The sequence below is a fragment of the Periplaneta americana genome, chromosome 16 (assembly GCF_040183065.1).
Source record: "Periplaneta americana isolate PAMFEO1 chromosome 16, P.americana_PAMFEO1_priV1, whole genome shotgun sequence".
Taxonomy (NCBI): domain Eukaryota; kingdom Metazoa; phylum Arthropoda; class Insecta; order Blattodea; family Blattidae; genus Periplaneta; species Periplaneta americana.
This window is the reverse complement of record NC_091132.1, coordinates 169,658,309-169,676,341: the sequence shown is the minus strand read 5'-3', so window position 1 is coordinate 169,676,341 and position 18,033 is coordinate 169,658,309. Positions and strand designations below refer to the sequence as shown.

The window sequence follows — 18,033 nt, the reverse complement described above, 5'->3', positions numbered from 1 at the left end:
TAGGCCTACTCAGATTCAACATAGCGTTCGTACGTAATTTGTAAAGTACGACAATATACGTAAATACATAACCTATAATATTTCCCCCAACGAGTGATTACTATAATCAGAAAAATGCTTTCTGCATGAAGGCAGTGCATAGCGATGTGTGATCTGTGATAGCAGAACTCGCCAAGTGTGTGGAGGAAGGCTCTTCGCCTCTTTCTCGCAACACATTTCTCGCTGGCGAAAACTTTTCAAGTGTGTTACAGGCCTTAATTCTGATTTTGATTGCCACCTACTTCGGTGATTACAGACTGATGTGGCAGTTAACAAGTTTCGTAACAGTCTGCTGGCATCACTAGCTACCCGTCAGCTCTGTAATCTGGAGACCCTGCTCAGTGCTATAAAGGCGTGACGTGGTGCTGTGCGTAATGCTTTCTCTTTCTCTCTGCTGTCGCACACAATATCAGCTCCTCGTAATCATTTGCGAAACTCCAAAGTATTAAAGTTTTCTGAATTACTTCAAAGCAAAATATATATTTTTAATTAATTTGTCAGCATAGAGTAAATGAAAACACAAAAATAATATTAAATAGCGGAAGAACTATGCTGAAAAATAACATTATTTCTATTGAAGTAGTGTCTACGAAACCTAGCGATCCCGAGTTCGACTCACGGCAAACTTTCAAGACACTGGATTTGATATTAATTTGTTTAACACCGTGTTATGTTGCCCTCAGGGAAAGCCTGGCATAATGTTTTCACGACAGACTTATGGCCGGTTTGTCCAAGTATTGTTAGAAGACTGTTAAACCTTCAACAGTTTGTTAAATACAGTTTTTCCATTTGTTCAACACCAGTTTGGCTTAACAGATTCTTAGCCGTTTGTTAACTTTAAATGTAGGATTTCAGGCCGTTAACTCATTTAACAAACAGTTAAACATGGAGGATAACACCTCAGCTCTTCAGACAAAAGTTGTGAAAATAACATGTTATGTTTCTCTTTGAGGAATGTTTAGAGTAAGGGACGGTTTCACCAAGCTTCAGTAAATCAGTCCAAATGAAACATTAACTAGTACTGAACATTGAAATATTTACACGATTACGTTTGTATGTGAGCTGTGTCCGTAGACTTCAAGCCTAGCAGCTATATGTGCCTCGTCGCGCTGGTTACGTCATGGTACCCGGATGGAGTAGTCAGTAGCGTGTTGGCTTGCCATCCGAGGGGCCCGTGTTCAGTTCTCGCCGATAACTTTTTTTTTTAACTTAACTAATTTTTATACATGTTACCTTTCTTCATTTTTATAATTTTGTGTAGTGGAACTTATTATTTCGCAACTCTGGCTCCACTAGGAGAATTTAAAAAACTCTTGGGAGATCAATTTACTTCCCGAAATAAAACAAAGATAAACAAACAAATTAAAGAAAAATAAAATAAATACACATGTGGATCTAATACATTGTCCACATGCCATCGGCGTCTATCACTGCCTGGCATTTTCGGGGCATTGAGTCCACCAGATCGCGGAAATAGTTCTGGTCCTTAGCGAAATCTTCCCAGGTAACCAGAACTTGATCCCAGAACTGATCTGGATTTTGAGGTGGAATGTCTCGATATTTGTCAATCCTCTTTTTCATGATTTTCCGTGAACCGTCTTTGAACGTTTATGGCGGTGTGCACGGGGTGATTATCCTGCTGGAAAATTAAATTTCCATCGGAAAGAAAACGATTATAAATTCCAAGAATCCAGCTCTTTCGCTTCTGTTTTAAAGCCAGTGCAAACATATCTTATCGCTAGCTATAATATAATTCTAATAAATGAAAGTTAATATACCAATTAAGTTTTGTTATGTTTGAATGCACATTATGTATTAATTTACTAATATTTCTTAGGTACCGGTATGTAGTTATAATAATCACTTTCATGTCTTAAAATATAACTCAGTTGTATGTTACCTAGTTGAAATAGGCCACTTGTTCCAATTCACCAGCTACTATTAACTCTAGATTCTATGTTACTAGCTCTTCAACTATAGCCGATGTCAATAGTGCTTCAAAATACGCAGTGAGTAAATAATAAAATGTTTCAGCAGCAATTGCTTATTTAGGACGAAATTACATATAATTTATACATGAACCTAAATTAGAGAATTTTATATGATACGGAATTCTCCTCAAGGTTTTCTGTACAGTTGACTACACACATTCGTGTAATTATTGTCACCTGGTGGTCATAATGCTGAGATTTTTCTAAACAGAAATTCATATTTAGCATTATAAAATGTAACCATATATAATAATTATTATTATTATTCAATAGCAGTCAATGCAACTTTCATTTATCAACTCCCTGTACTGTATGAATCATGGCTACTGTAACAGGTTACACATGTTTCATGACTTACTCTACAGTACAGAATTTAAATAATAATATCAGCCAATAAGAAGTTGTCTTATATATGCAAAATCATTGCCAACTGCTGTTGAGTAGTTAGAATAGTATTAACGACAGTTAAAGTTAAGTGTTGGTTATTTTAAACAAAATTATGTTGGAAAAATGGAAAATATCTTAACAAAACGTTAAAAATAAACCAGCTGTTAACTTAACATTTGTTAAGCCAAATTAAACTGTACTTGGAAAAACTGGCCATTAGAGTGACAATATGACAAGAAGCAGTGGCGTATGCTGGATTTCTTTTGATGTTTCGATCAAATTTTTATGTGTAAACATGGAAGTGTATACCTCTAACTGCATTTAACAGGATTTGTAAAGGATAATATTATTACTTGAACACCACAGATATCGGAGACTGAAGGTGCATGTGATGAAGATGACTGAATTGAATATCATTCTTTGTTTCTTTCCTATTTTCTCTGGGAAGGGTTAACACTAAAATCTCCCCCTCTGTATGCCAATGGCTTGGAGCCCTAAAGTCTACAGGGATGTCCAATCTGGAAGGAGAAAGTTGCTAAAAAGTATGGATAAACATTTCAGAAATTGAAATAGGTCCTACAATTAATTGTTTTATACTAATTTAATATTCCCCTTAACAAAACTAATACACCTGATGATACAAAAACTTAATTATAAAGACTTATAATCAGTTTATTGAGTCTCGACTACAGAACATCCAGCTCAAAATACTTAAAATAGAACATATCATAATTAGTTAGAAATACTGAAATATTTTAAAAAGACTAGCTGATAAAAATAATGAGGAGGTACAATGCACAGCATACTGAAGTAATAACACAAAACACAAGAAATGAAACTTTATTTATAGGCGAAGTAATAGAAAGAAACGCAAAAATTATCAACAGCACAATGAAACACATTAGGACAGCCAGTGGGAAGTAACGTACTAGCAGCTGTGCTGGGAACCTGTGTTTGAAAGGCAACCGATTTTCTCTTCGTGTTGCTTGGATCCATTGTTTTAAGATTTCAGGGTTAGAATGCGGAAACGTCTTAAAAACTAAAAGATGTAATAATGTTAATGGTCAAGGTTACTTAAAGAAATTATGACTACAGTAACACTGCGTTTTACTTTCTTTTTCTCGTAACAAAACGGGATAAATTTACGTGCGAAAGTAGATGCCACTTCCCATTTTTTTATTTTTCTGAACAACTAAATACCACACAACTTTTCACAATTGTCATTGTTTTTATTGCGCATATAGAAAATGTATCTCACGAAAGACTGATTGGAAAGACAGAGCAATACATTTTCCAACATGGCGTCGCTGCGATTGTACAGTCACGATTTCAGACAAGAAAGAGCATTGCGGTGGTGTCTCCAGTTTAATATGGAGCTCACTGCCACTACTGCTTACGTCATATTGGGTCGCGCAGCATCATTGCAATTTCTGCCACCAGGTTCACTCGGATGTACCGTTAAATTTAGTAGTTCTGTTACCAAGTATCGTGTATCTGCATTATTGTTTGAGTACGAAGATTAAGTGTTATTTGAGGTTTGATTTCACTGGGCTGTGTAACCTGGTTCATGTTACATTAGCTGTCCAATTTAAAGCGCTGCATATTTTGCTAGTGATATGCATGCTGATTCTGCGACTTTGTTGAACTTTTAGGGATGATGGAGAAGATCATCATGAACAATCTTGACATGGGAACTGTATCTGAAAACGTTAATTTGATAATGACAGAATACGATGTGTGCTGATCGGTCTAAATGACATTGGAGTGCCAAGTTAAAATATATTGAGCCTATTTTGTTTTCTTTAGTGTATGCCATGATGTTGCGCTGGTGAAGATTGTAAATATTACGAACTTTATGTGAACAGACAGATCTCTGTTAAAATATCCATCAGGCATCGAGGTCCTGTCCAATGCAAAGAAACCTCACCTCAGTTTAAATGTAGCTGCCTTTCTTGTGACATTACAGGCAAGTATTGTGGTTTCTTTAGTTTCTTTTCATCACGGCAAGATTCATGTTAAGAGAACTTCCTGATACGCTAAAATTTATGGAAGGGAAAAGGAAATGGAAGGTAAGCTGTAAGGCTTTATCAGTTAAAATAGCATGATGCCAAAGACCTCACACTGTGTATGTAAGAATTCAATAATGTTTTCAGAAACAGGAAGTTTGTAACCACACTTCATAATGATGACCTTGAGCTGGGTGTACTGATTACGTATCAAGGCTTGAACTACCAATCTGAACGTTGCATATGGGCAGTGGTGATATTCAAGAAGTTCTCTGATGTGTACAGAGGTTAAACATGTGCGGTATATGTCCATTGCAATTGGCGTTACAAGAATTAAAACCATCATAAGCCAGCACAGCTGCCAAGTCAAGATAAAGCACACAGTCTGCTCACTGTTACAACACAATGCGACTTGTAACATCTGATAAGTGGAAAACTCCTAAACTCGATGGTAATAATAATTAACCTATTTCGTATAACACCCTACAAAATGATTTGTTTATCCACTTAAATAGTAAAACACCTTACTTTTCGAGATTTAACAAACTTTACTATGCAATTCGGGACATTAAAGTTAATTTTACTTATTATGTAATGTTATGGCTCCATGTGCCAGATGAGTGACCTCATACATTGTACAGGGAATAAATAAATACAATGCAATATGACAAACATCTCTGAATACAAGTGCATAGAAATTATTAATATCATTACTGTATTCCTCTGTTTAGCTATCACATGCTTTTGCAGATGATGATTATGATAATAAACTTATAACAATAATAGGCCTATTAATATCGTATAATATTATAAAATTAAATAATATATCCGTATAGCGATATTAATACCAATAATAACAATAATAATAATAAATATGCAGTGCTTAACCTAATTTTTCCACCGCTCGCCACCAAGAATGAGAATTCGAAGCATGTTGCAACAATGTCAACATTGAAGAACGATTCAGATTTGAAAAAATGGTCTGAAGACAAGTGAATAATATATTGTAAATATGAAAAAGAAATAACATGTACCCTAATTACTCCCAAGGTTTGAATTACTCCCATTCGATTTTGATCTGCCTAAGGGCGATTTGGCGACATCAAATTTATTATTCGTCGTTTGCCCCTCATGTGGCCAAAATTGCGATCTTCGCCCAGTCTGACATCTTTGGACTGTAGTTATATTGTGAATATGGTGAAGAAAAAAAAAAACGAAGGGAATAATGAAAGTAATCAAATCCGGTATCATTAGTTCTCATAGAATGTTTTGAAACGTCATTTTGTATAAGAATAGTGAATTCCTGACCACGGCACCCTTGATGACATCTGCAGTGAAATACGGGAAACCAGTAAATAATTAGTGGCTGTATTGATTTTAGTCTAAGCATTTTTCACGTTTGATATTCATAATTTTTCTTTACATTTGATATTCATTATTTTTCATTTATTTTTCAACAAAATATAGGCCTATGCAGAAATTTTGATGATCACGGTATCCTTGTAGGCTTGTAGGTAGCCACTGCAAATGCACATTGTATATTATGTGTATTATATTGTAGATAATGCTTTATGATGCACGTTCGAATAAAGTATGCTCTTGAATATGTGTAACATGGTACGTCGGCTGAGTGTATAAATGAAGATAAATAAATAAATTTATTTACATCGGAATTGTGTGGAGGACTGTTTTGTGTCGTCGTGCTAGTGATAACTGAAGGTATTCATTATGTATTTTCATAATAGTTTATTCTGGTATAGGATGTCTTACATACCGAGTTCTTTGTTTTTCCATTATTCTCAATATATTAATTATTCCATTAGATGTGTTTGCCCACAGCTGTGGAGTAACAGTAGTTACTGATGCAGTAGTAATAATAATAATAATAATAATAATAATAATAATAATAATAATAATAATAATGTATTATGTAAAAAATAATTGAAACATGGAAAAATAAGAGTTGAGATTGTAAAATAAAATATGTGAACTGCAACAATTATCAACAAATGCAATAAAATAAGTATATCAGAATTTTTACATATCTAGTGAGTGGGATGCGTACCTCTTGAGACAAACCCGCTCACTCCAGATTGAATACCACTGGTGTAGAATATAGTGCAAGGTGCCGGTAATTTAGTATACGGTTACCTCACTGCCCAGAATTAAAATACTAACAAGAGCAGATTTGTCGATTACGCATAATCATATTTAGGAAACGGCACTTTTCAATGCCAGTAATTTATTTTGTGTGAAAAAGGTTGGAATTTTGGGGTAGAGGGAAAGAAAAGTAACAGAGTTCTGAAGTTATCAGATAATTGAGTTGGCTACATGGAAACAGTAAATTGTTAAAGAGAAAGGAGGGGCAATTAGTATGCTTAAGAAAGGTTACTAATGATTGTCAATCGCTGTAGATATAAACAAGAAATGAAGTATAAGCAATAAATTGATACCGAAACTATTTATTAAATAGGATATTTATTAAGTGTAGCCTACTGCACGCTTGTAGGTTTTCTTATTAAGTTGTACAAATGTTCAAATTTTGATGATTGACATATTCTATAGGAAAAAAAAAAAGTGACCCCAGGAATCATGGTGTACTTGGTAAGACTAAATTGTCTTTTTTTCGTTTAATATTCTCTTCTACAATAGTCATACTGTTCTTGAAACTTCGACTTAAGAGGTACCGATAATGCTACTTCATTATATATTGATATAAGTTATAAAAATAATATTTTTGAATGATATCTATATAATTATCTATTCTTACTTTTTTTTTCCTCAGTAATACAAAATTTCAGATAGGTCTACAACAGCCGTGGCGAGAACGTGACTCGCGAGACATTGTGGCTCGCAGTGATAGCTGTGCTTCTAACCTCTGCCAACCTCCAGCCCTCTCACTCCCATTGTTAAAGCACTTATAATTCCTTTTTACACAAAATCAGTGAACTGAGCTGAGGTGAGGTGAAGTCAAACTCCGTTCCATTTGTATTTGTCTCTGACCTGCGAGTGGCATATGTCTCTCTCGAAACCATGTAAGAAAGTTCCAAGTAGGATGGGAGGACGCATTTTTTTGCTGTCAATATGATGAGAATATTAAATGTATGATTTGTTCACAAGTATTACGAGGAAAACGGTTGTATAACATAAAACGGCATTACACTACATGTTACTGATGAAACATTAAAAGGTTAAGTGTTAATGTTGTTGTTATCATCATCATCATCATCATCATTATCATCATCATCATATCTGCATGTCGACCCTTTTTCAGCAGATGTACGAATAATGCGGTTAGCTGTTCAATTTGAACTCACTGATTAACTATATGTTGTGTAATGAAAGCTAGATGTAAGGACTTGACAAATGTTGAACTTTCAAATCTTTGCCAAAAAATAAATATCCGAAGCTTCGTTCTTTCGCTTGCTCCGTTGAAGCCATGTTCACTACAACTTACGTTTGTGAAAAATTATTTTCAACAATTAAAATAGTAAAAACCAAATTTAGATCACGACTGACAGACAAATACCTTCGTGATCAACTACGACTGGCAGTAACTGACATAATTCCTGATTTTGAAACTTTGTAAAAGATATGTTCTGAAGACAGTTAATTTTAGGTTGTGATATTGTTCATTTCTTTCCTCGTTACACGTACTAAACATTAGTTTGCAGCCTTGTAGTGTATAAAATTATATTTAAGTGCTTGACGTAAGGAAAATGAAAATCCGACAGACAGTTGCTTCACTTCCCCTTCGGGTGTCCGCCTCCCTCCATAGGTGCTATGCACGTTGCAGGTTACACAGTGGCTCGGTGCACGATTACATTTTCGCCACCGCTTGTCTACAATATGCGGTAAGCAAAATTTGTTACTTTGTCATGGTAACCTCGTCTTCAGTCAGCACAGGTGTGGTGTCTGTATGGGTCAGGTACATGTTGTTTTTTCAACGAAAAAATTGCGAGATATCATAATTATTTTAGTAGCCTGATGTTCAAAGTATGAGGATTACATCTTATAAATATATTTTTATTTTATTTACAAGAATCTGTGGAAAAGTAAGAAAAGATAATTCTTCAGAATAAGTGAAGCACTGTCGCGCATTTCCCCATCACAAGAACAATTTGGGCGATGTGTAAACAGAGGGTTTTTGGGTGGGGTGGAGGACGGAGCTGAAGCAGGTGTAAGAGTTTTAAATATCATCGCCTCAGCTCAGTTCACTAATTTTGTGTAAAAAGGAATTATAAGTGCTTTAACAATGGGAATTCAAGGGTCAGAATTTGATAATGAAGTGCGATACATGACATCACATTTGACTGCCTCCGAGGTCTGTTGGTCAGCATGCTGGCTTCCAGATCAGGAGGTCCCGGGTTCCATTCCCGGTATCGGCTCTGGGTGAATTTTTCTTGAAGAAGAGGAATTCCCTGGGTGTCTAGAGTCTGGAAATTTGTATGAATGTGAATGTGCCGGGTTAATATTAATTAGCCAATCATCAAAATATAAAATACATCACGACTGTCGCTGGGCAGTAACCTGAACACACGTTTCAGCGTCACATTGTTGACAAGTAACTCCATCTGTTAGCACAACCATAAAGCATCTAATAGATGCTATAGAGTTACCAACAACGGGGGGGGGGGGGAATGATATCACATCCGTCATAGGATGATTGAAGTAAATGCCAAGTTCTGGTGTGAAATTAAATTGAACTTTTGTAAACGGAAAAGAAAATCATGTAAGTAAAGCGAAACTAGCCTTAAAGCAAAAAAGAGACTGATCGGAAAATGATGGAACCTGACTAAAGCAGCCTGGCATGAATTATTATTTATGGAGTCAGGAATTTGACAATTACTTTTCAATTCAAAGTTAATTTGTTTTGAAGGCCAGCATTAGCGACGTCATTTTCTGGCATGTGTTTCAGTTGTGATGGATTTGATCAAGACGGAATCGGAAGTCGACCCATTGGCTATCCAGTCGAGTGATGAGGCAGACACAGATGTGAGTATAATGTGACTTTGCATACTTCGAAAACCTTAAGCACAGGGCTAACAACTTCGAAGCTGGGTACCTGGTTCTAATGAAGTGCACTGGTAGCAATCTAAAACATGGCGGCATGAGATAGTTACTCTGCCTGCCATAAAAATTCACTTCATTTAATCCCAAAGGTAAAAAAAAAAAAAAAAAAACCCTTAACAATAGCATGTACTAATACTAACCTTTTGGCCCCAGCTTAGTATAATAGTGGTATTCCTGCAGGAAGGGACTTTATTGCCCCCACATGTTGCCTGGACAGCAGTGGACCACACGGACCCCAGCTCTGATATTAAATGGGAAGTGAAAACGGAGGAAACCGCAGTGGTGAAGAATGAGCCAGAGGTGAGCGAATATTATTAATTCCTATTGAGCTCTGCCACAAACAATGTCTGCATGTCAGAGTTAGTCTTCTGGATATTCCATCGTATTCTGGAACTTGACATTTCCATACAGTTCAGACCAGAGAGGTCGCCACTCTGTTGGGCTAATCTGGATGACTGACCAAGGGTTTTAATTGGCTACTTCTTATATACGATGCGAAACTTATTGCTGAAGTGAATTGAGACAGTCCGAAAAACAAGAACATAATTATATTATAATACAATTAGAGTACTTATGTGAAATGGAATTATAAATATTTGATTTTGGACTAATAAAACTTATTATTATTATTATTATTATTATTATTATTATTATTATTATTATTATTATTATTATTATTATTAATATCATTAGCTCAGAGAAGAAAAAATCTAGCAGTTGTTACAGAAAATAGTAGTTAATATGACCTGTGTTGTATTACCCATGATGCAATACCTAGCCAAGATGGCGTGTGTTTATTACTTTTTTTCCCCTCTGCGGCAAGATAATATTTCAGTAGTGTTTATAAAAGAACAATAGCTTAATGCAGAGTCACACAACTTTATAGGCCCCATGAATGTGGGAGAAGTATTAATAATTCTGAATTAACAAGAGTAATAATTGTTTATATTGTATTAGCATACAGAAGAAAAATCCAATCATTGCGTTTCAGAACTGAGTTCATTTGATTTGCGGAACATTACCCATGATGCAATTAGTAGCCAATATGACGTAGAGGCATTGACATGTAAACAGTTGTGCTTGTAAGAGGCAAAGGCAAAGGAGTTTGTCTAAGCTAAGAGCTTATCAAGCAGTATAGCCTATAGGGTTTTGCACTTACGTAATTATGTAGAAGCCACTTTTTGTTGTTACTCTTTAATCTTCTCTTTTTGAAAAAAATAACACTTTTATTCTCTTCTCATTTATTTTCAATTCCCATGATGATTTCCCCCCCACCTGCTGTAGCTGGGTTTCGCTCCTTAAATATTGGGCGGCCATATTTAGTACTGTTTGTAATAACAAAGTACATGTAAGTGAAGTTACTTCACACAATTAGGCATAGATTTAATATGTTCATCACAAATTCCTTTCACTTATCTCTTAAATCAAACTTAAAGCCATGTGATCTTTCAATGCCCAGTCCAGTTTTCTCCAGTTTCTGTCCTTCAAAGTTTCCCATAAATTTTCAGTGGGATCGGTATGCGGTGAATTGTCTGGCTAGTCGAGGCAATTATTCTGATGCTTCCGAAAATACTACGGAATGCCAGTCCTAGGCAGATCACCCTGTATTAATCTGGGAGTACTCTACCGCCAATTCCAAAATAGCAACCATTTTTATTTTCCTCAAAATAAGTGAATTCTTAATGATTTATCTTTTTTTCCCCATTCCTCTTTATTCATTGTAGTTCTAATATGCATGTAAATAGAGATACCAATGATAACTTGATGGTCATGTTTTATTCTTGATATTTATGCTTTTCTTTTGTGAAAAATAAAAGTGTATCCATATCATTCCACATTGCAACCATAAACATGAAATGTGCGCAACCTAATATTTGATACATTGCGTTTTAAGAATTACAGTACATTATATTTGAATGGTCCTTAGCTCTTTCATTTGTTATTTTTATCATTTGCAGGAAGCGCGGTGTGATGAGGTAACAGTGAAACAGGAGATAAGTCTGGAAGAAACGACAGAAGATCCTGAACTCATTGCTGGGAGGTAAGTGTAATGTCCAGATATGTGATGACGTAGAATATTGTTACGATACCTTGTGCAGCAACTGTGCCACTACCTCAGGGCTGTGATAGAACTATTATAAGTATTTGTGAATACTTTTAAGTAATACCAACAAAAACGCTACGAACTTATGCACCAACCCAAAAAATATGTATGCAGTGCGTTGTGTGGCGGCCTTGGACTGGGTGAAGATTGGCGCGCCTGCCGCCAGAGTAGCACTGCAGCTAGTCGAGTTGGATCTGTCGTGAGGGAAAGACGTCTGTGCGCGTGTTGTGAGTAAAATTGTATTGTCTCGTGGTGATAAAGTGTCTATTAATAATGGTTGAGTACACTTTAGAACAACGTATTTTTCTGTATGATGCGTATGTGTAATATTCTTCTGCAAGAAGGTGTCGAAGAGAATTTGAACATCGGTTTGCAGGTGTTCGAATTCCTAGCAGGTCAACTATTCATGACCTTGTCAATAAAGTCAGATCTACAGAACAAGAAACATGTTCAACAACGCCGTGTACTGACAGAAGAGAAGCTTGATGAAGTAGGCCCGGTTAGAGCACTCACCCCGCAAATCACTGCGACGTTTAGCACAAGAGGTTAACATTTCCAAGACGTCAGCTTTTGTGGCAACGAAACTTCTGAAACTTAAGCCGTACAGGGTAACTGTAGTTCATGCTTTATAACCACGAGATCCTGTAAACAGGGTTAATTATTGCAATTGGTTTGTTCATAATGGCGACGTGGACCCACTTTTAACGTTCTTCGCTGATGAAGCGTGGTTTCACCTTCACGGTCACGTTTCTATTCAAAACAATAGATACTGGGTACCGAAAATCCCCATATTATTCATGAAGTTCCTCACCACGCTGCAAAGGCTGGGGTTTGGTGTGCAGTGAGTGCGAGTAGAATTATCGGTCCCATATTTTTCGACACAACAGTTGATTCACACGTTTATGTAACTTCAATTTTAAATAATTTTTTCCGCAACTAACAAGAAATGAACGACTGAGTGGCTGGTTTCAGCAGGATTCAGCTACAGCGCACACCGCTGCGAATTCAATGAATGAATTGCGAAGTGTGTTTGGTGACAGAATAATTAGTCGAGGATTGTGGCCACCTCGTTCCTCTGACCTATCCATGCGATTTTTATTTATGGAGAACGTTAAAGAATAAAGTATACGCATCAAATCCGCACACGTTACAAGAATTCAAGGACATCACGAGAGAAATACAGGCAATTAAGTCAACATGAACTTTTGCGAGTGAACCAGAATTGTTTCCAGAGATACAGGGAATGTGTTCGAGTTGAAGGTCGTCACTTTCAACAAAAAAATGTTATATTTTATTTAACGACGCTCGCAACTGCACAGGTTATATCAGCGTCGCCGCATGTGCCGGAATTGTGTCCCGCAGGAGTTCTTTTACATGCAAGTAAATCTACTGACATGAGCCTGTCACATTTAAGCACACTTAAATGCCATCGACCTGGCCCGGGATCGAACCCGCAACCTTGGGCATAGAAGGCCAGCGCTATACCAACTCGCCAACCAGGTCGACTCACTTTCAACATCTGTTGTGATGCAGGTAAGCCTAATGTTAGTAGAGTAGTTAGCGTTCCGTACCCATGACTTGCCGGTTGTTTACGTGTACCTCTGGCGGCAGGTGCACCAATCTTCACCTGCTCCAAGGCCGCCACGGAACGGTCCGGCCCAGCTACGAACGTACTGTATATAGAAAACAAAATTACATTACTCGCAACACAAAATTGCAGCCTACTCAAAACACAAAATTGGGAATTTTCTTTTGGTGAATGAATTTCCATAAGAAGTTCATTGCACTTCAAGAAATCATGAAATTGACTTTGGTAATTGACATGCCTTCAATGTGTGAGTCTTCTAGTTCCTCTTTTTTTTTTTTAACGATATCCGTATCTTTTTCATTCTGGCATTGTTTCCAGGTAGGATAAGCCAAGTTCTGCAGTTTTAGCAGTGTTTGTGAATGTCAGTCGTTGATAGCAACATTTCTACCAACTTCATATGGATTTTTTGTCCTTCATATTCCATTGAGTGACTATTTGCTGTAGTAAATTGCTTTGCAAAACAAATCCACTGTGCATGGCTTTGTCGTCAGTATTGGAATAACCAAAAATGCTTCTAATGATTTTTATGTTACATGTTATGTAGTGCCGAAAGGTACTTGTGCAGGTATGAACCTGTCACACTCGTGGGTCTTAGTTCGAACTTAGGCTTAAGATACAAATTAGATTTTCTCTCTATGTTATTTTAAGTGACCATGCTTCATTTAATTTAGGATGCTCATTATTATTATTATTATTATTATTATTATTATTTTATTATTATTATTTTATTATTATTACTATTATTATTTTATTATTATTATTTTATTATTATTACTATTATTATTACTATTATTATATTATTATTATTTTATTATTATTTTATTATTATTATTATTATTTTATTATCATAATGATTATTATTGTTTTATTATTATTATTATTATTTTATTATTATATTATTATATTATGATTATTTTTATTTTTTTATTATTATCAGTTTATTATTATTATTATTATTTTATTATTATTATTATTAATATTCTTTTATTATTATTATTTTGTTATTATTTTATTATTATTAATATTCTCATTATTATTATTTTATTATTATATTATTATTATTATTATTTTATTATTAATATGATTATTATTATTATTTTATTATTAATATGATTATTATTATTTTTTTTAATTATTGTGTTTTATTAGTAGTGTTTATTATTCATTGTCATTATTGAGTGTAATACTCATTTCCAGTGAGAATAAATACCACATTTCAGCATTATTCCATTTTGGTATATTGTTCAGCAACATTGTTTTCTGCATTTTCCAAGACTTTCCATTATGCACTGTCTTGACACCAGGACGGAATGCCTAGAACGCGACTGTCTCGTTCAAAGTGTCTGATTTAATTGCCTAGAGGTTTGACTAACAGAAGCTTCTCGTTACAGCGTTTTGAATGCGGAGGACTTGAGAATGCCACACGTGGACAGCAGACCTCACAAGTGCGACATCTGCGGCAGACTGCTGTCCACTTTGGACACCCTGCGCGTGCACCTGCGCACACACTTGGGCCACAAGACGTTCGACTGCGATGTCTGCGGCAAATGCTTCTCAAATCCAAGCAACCTGAGAAAGCACTCTCGTAGGCACACGGGCGAGAAGGCGTTCAAATGCCACTTCTGCGGCAAATGTTTCACGGAGTCGGGATCCCTCAAAGTCCACGTTCGCACACACACGGGTGAGAAGCCATTCTCTTGCGACTTCTGCGGGAAATCTTTCGCAAGATCTGGAAACCTGACTGACCACATACGCTCACACACGGGCGAAAAACCATTCAAGTGTGATACGTGTGGCAAATATTTCTCTCTCTCGGGCGGCCTCAAAGAACACATGCGTACGCACACGGGCGAAAAACCTTTCAAGTGCGATATCTGTGGGAGATGCTTTGCGAAGTCCGGAGCCCTAACCGGCCACGTACGCACTCACACAGGTGAAAAACAATTCAAATGTGAGACCTGCGGAAAATGCTTCTCTCTGCCGGGTACGCTGAGGGTCCATTTACGCACACACAAAGATGAAAAGCCGTTCAACTGCGACATCTGCGGGCAGTGCTTCACGTCTTCGGTAGCGCTCGTAGGCCACACACGTAGGCACACGGGCGAGAAGCCATACAAATGCGATGTGTGCGGGAAATCCTTCCCCGTGTCCGGGCCTCTCAGGGTCCACATGCGTTCCCACACAGGCGAAAAACCGTATAAGTGCGATATATGCGGGAAATGTTTCTCAGTTTCGACATCTCTCACAGAGCATAGACGTACGCACACAGGCGAAAAACCATTCAAATGCGACGTTTGTGGAAGATGTTTCTCAATTTCAGGAACTCTCAGGGGCCACTTGCGCACGCACACGGGAGAAAAGCCATTCGAGTGCGATACTTGTGGCAAATGTTTCTCGAATTTGACGCGTCTCAGAGTCCATATACGTACGCATACAGGGGAAAAACCATATAAATGCGACACGTGTGGGAAATGTTTCGCAAAATCTGGAGCTCTCTCGGTACATTTTCTTACGCATACAAAAGTGAAACGGTATAAATGCGAAATATGTGGGAAACGCTTCCCTCTTCCGGGAGCGCTCAGAGTCCACATACGTACGCACAAAACTGTGAATAATACAAATACCGCGCCTTCGGGAAATGTTTGTAACGATTCTGAACTATCGTAGGCAGTAACTGTGCTTAGGGCACCCAAATATAATTTCTGTGCTATTGTTTCTCAGTCTCCAAAGGTGCTGTATTCCCACACGCGCAAAGCGACTGAAATGTGCGCTGGAAATGTTTTTTCTCTTTCAGGAAAATTTCTTACTAATCGCATATCTGCGATATAACTTTCTCAAATTTGATATTTCCCAGTGTACATAAATAGTAGGTGAGTAAATTATCGATATATATGGAATGTAATATTTTATGTACTTATGCAGACAAATGAAAAACAGCTGAAATCAATATTTGTGGGAAATGTTCAGATGTGGCAAGCTTGTATGCATAGACCTCGCGATATTGTCGCTCGTAGTTGGGACGTTGGGTGATCAGGGCCCATTTGCATTCACGTTTTGGTGACAAGTTTGTAGTGGTGTCTGGAAAATGTTTTCCAGAATCTAGATTTCTTAGTCGACCTGGTTGGCGAGTTGGTATAGCGCTGGCCTTCCATGCCCAAGGTTGCGGGTTCGATCCCGGGCCACGTCGATGGCATTTAAGCGGGACAAAATTCCGGCACATCCGGCGACGTTGATATAACCTCTGCAGTTGCGAGCGTCGTTAAATAAAACATAACATTTTTTTTAACATCTAGATTCAAATTCCACGTCTGTGTGGAGAGTTTTAACACATTCAGGTACTTCAAAATTCCTTTGCACGTTAGTTTTTTTGGTGGCGGAACATTTTTGTACCACTGCTTGAAGAAGTTGGAGTCCACACCTGTGGAGTAACGGTTACCGCGTCTGGCCGCAAAACCAGGATTCGAATCCCGGTTGGGAAAAGTTACCAGGTTGAGTTTTTTTCGCAGGTTTTTCCTGAACCGAATACAAGCGCTGGGTAACTTTCGGTGCTGGACCCCGGACTAATTTCACCAACATAACCACCTTCATTCCATTCAGACGCAAAATAACCTGAGATGTTGATAGAGCGTCGTAAAATAACCCAATAAAAGTGAGTCGGCGCAAGGGTGTACCAGTCCTGTTGGAACAGCGTGGTGACACTTCACTGATTCTTAGAGAAATGTTACAGATAGAGTTTCTCCACCGTCTGCTTCCCTCCATAGTCACTCTTTTCATACAGTCACTGTTTGTGAGCTGACTCACATTTGTCTGCAGCGCTGGTGTATGAGAATGCTAAGAATTCCAGATATTAATACGCTTTTATACTTCAAATACTACTTTGCCTTGTATTCAGTTGGTTATTTAACGACGCTGTATCAACTACTAGATTATTTAGCGTCGATGGAATTCGTGATAGCAAAACCGTATTAGGCGAAATGAGACCGAGGATTCTTGATAGATTACCTGACGTTCGCCTTACAGTTGGGGAAAATCTCGGAAAAAGCCCAGAAAGATTATCAGCCCAGCCCATTCCCGACCTCCGCCCCGGATCAGAAGGCAAGCGACTCCGCCAGCTGAGCCACGACACTTCCATTGTACATATATTGTTTGTAAACCTTCTCGGCTTTTTGGAGTGCCTGGATTTTTATTCCGCATTTCTTAGAGCAAATCTTACCCACTCCTGGCATTTGGGTAACTTCAGAATTGGCCACCGGCTTAGCTCAGTCGGCTAAGGCGCTTGCCTGCTGATTCGGGCTCGGGTTCGATTACCTGGTTGGGTTTTTTCCGATGTTTCCCCAACCATAAGGCAAATGTCAGGTAATCTATTACATTCTCGGTCTCATCTATCACCAGTCCCATAGACGATAAATAACCCTGTAGTTGATACAGTGTCGTATAATAACCTAATAAAAAAACTTCAGTGTTGTGTAATGTTGTATATGGAATTTGGGTTGTCCTTACTTTCATTAACATTTTCCACATATATGGCGCTTTATTGACTTCTCTACCTTGGAGTTTAAAGAAGTGGGGAATGCGGAATTTTAAGCCGTCACGCTGATTGTCTTTGGAAGCAGATTAACATGTTCAGCATTTCGGAACTGCGTGCAGATATAGTATGGCTTGAAGGTCATACAACTAAGTAGGAGCATCGAGCTTTCTGGTGCCCCTAGTTAATGTGCTGTACTACAGGGGGTGTGTTCCAGGTCTTCATCGTGTTGAACAATAAATAATTCAGAAGGTAAATGTGACATTTAGACGATGATTTACAAAGAGTACCAAAAATGCAAAAGATATATTTATTTTTTA

At 37.3% G+C, this 18,033-nt stretch overlaps 1 protein-coding gene across 1 annotated transcript in view; it reads left to right on the top strand.

Moving 5' to 3' along the window:
- Window positions 1-3,034: 3,034 nt before the first annotated feature.
- The window catches only part of LOC138691433 (zinc finger protein 62 homolog), a 30,360-nt gene continuing 15,361 nt past the window's right edge, over window positions 3,035-18,033 (top strand). Inside the window, exons 1-6 of the mRNA XM_069813360.1 lie at window positions 3,035-4,874; window positions 9,342-9,418; window positions 9,677-9,796; window positions 11,455-11,537; window positions 14,580-15,851; window positions 17,186-17,321. Coding sequence (XP_069669461.1) covers window positions 4,829-4,874; window positions 9,342-9,418; window positions 9,677-9,796; window positions 11,455-11,537; window positions 14,580-15,851; window positions 17,186-17,321 — 1,734 coding nt within the window. The 5' untranslated portion in view covers window positions 3,035-4,828. The remainder of the gene's footprint in view (window positions 4,875-9,341; window positions 9,419-9,676; window positions 9,797-11,454; window positions 11,538-14,579; window positions 15,852-17,185; window positions 17,322-18,033) is intronic.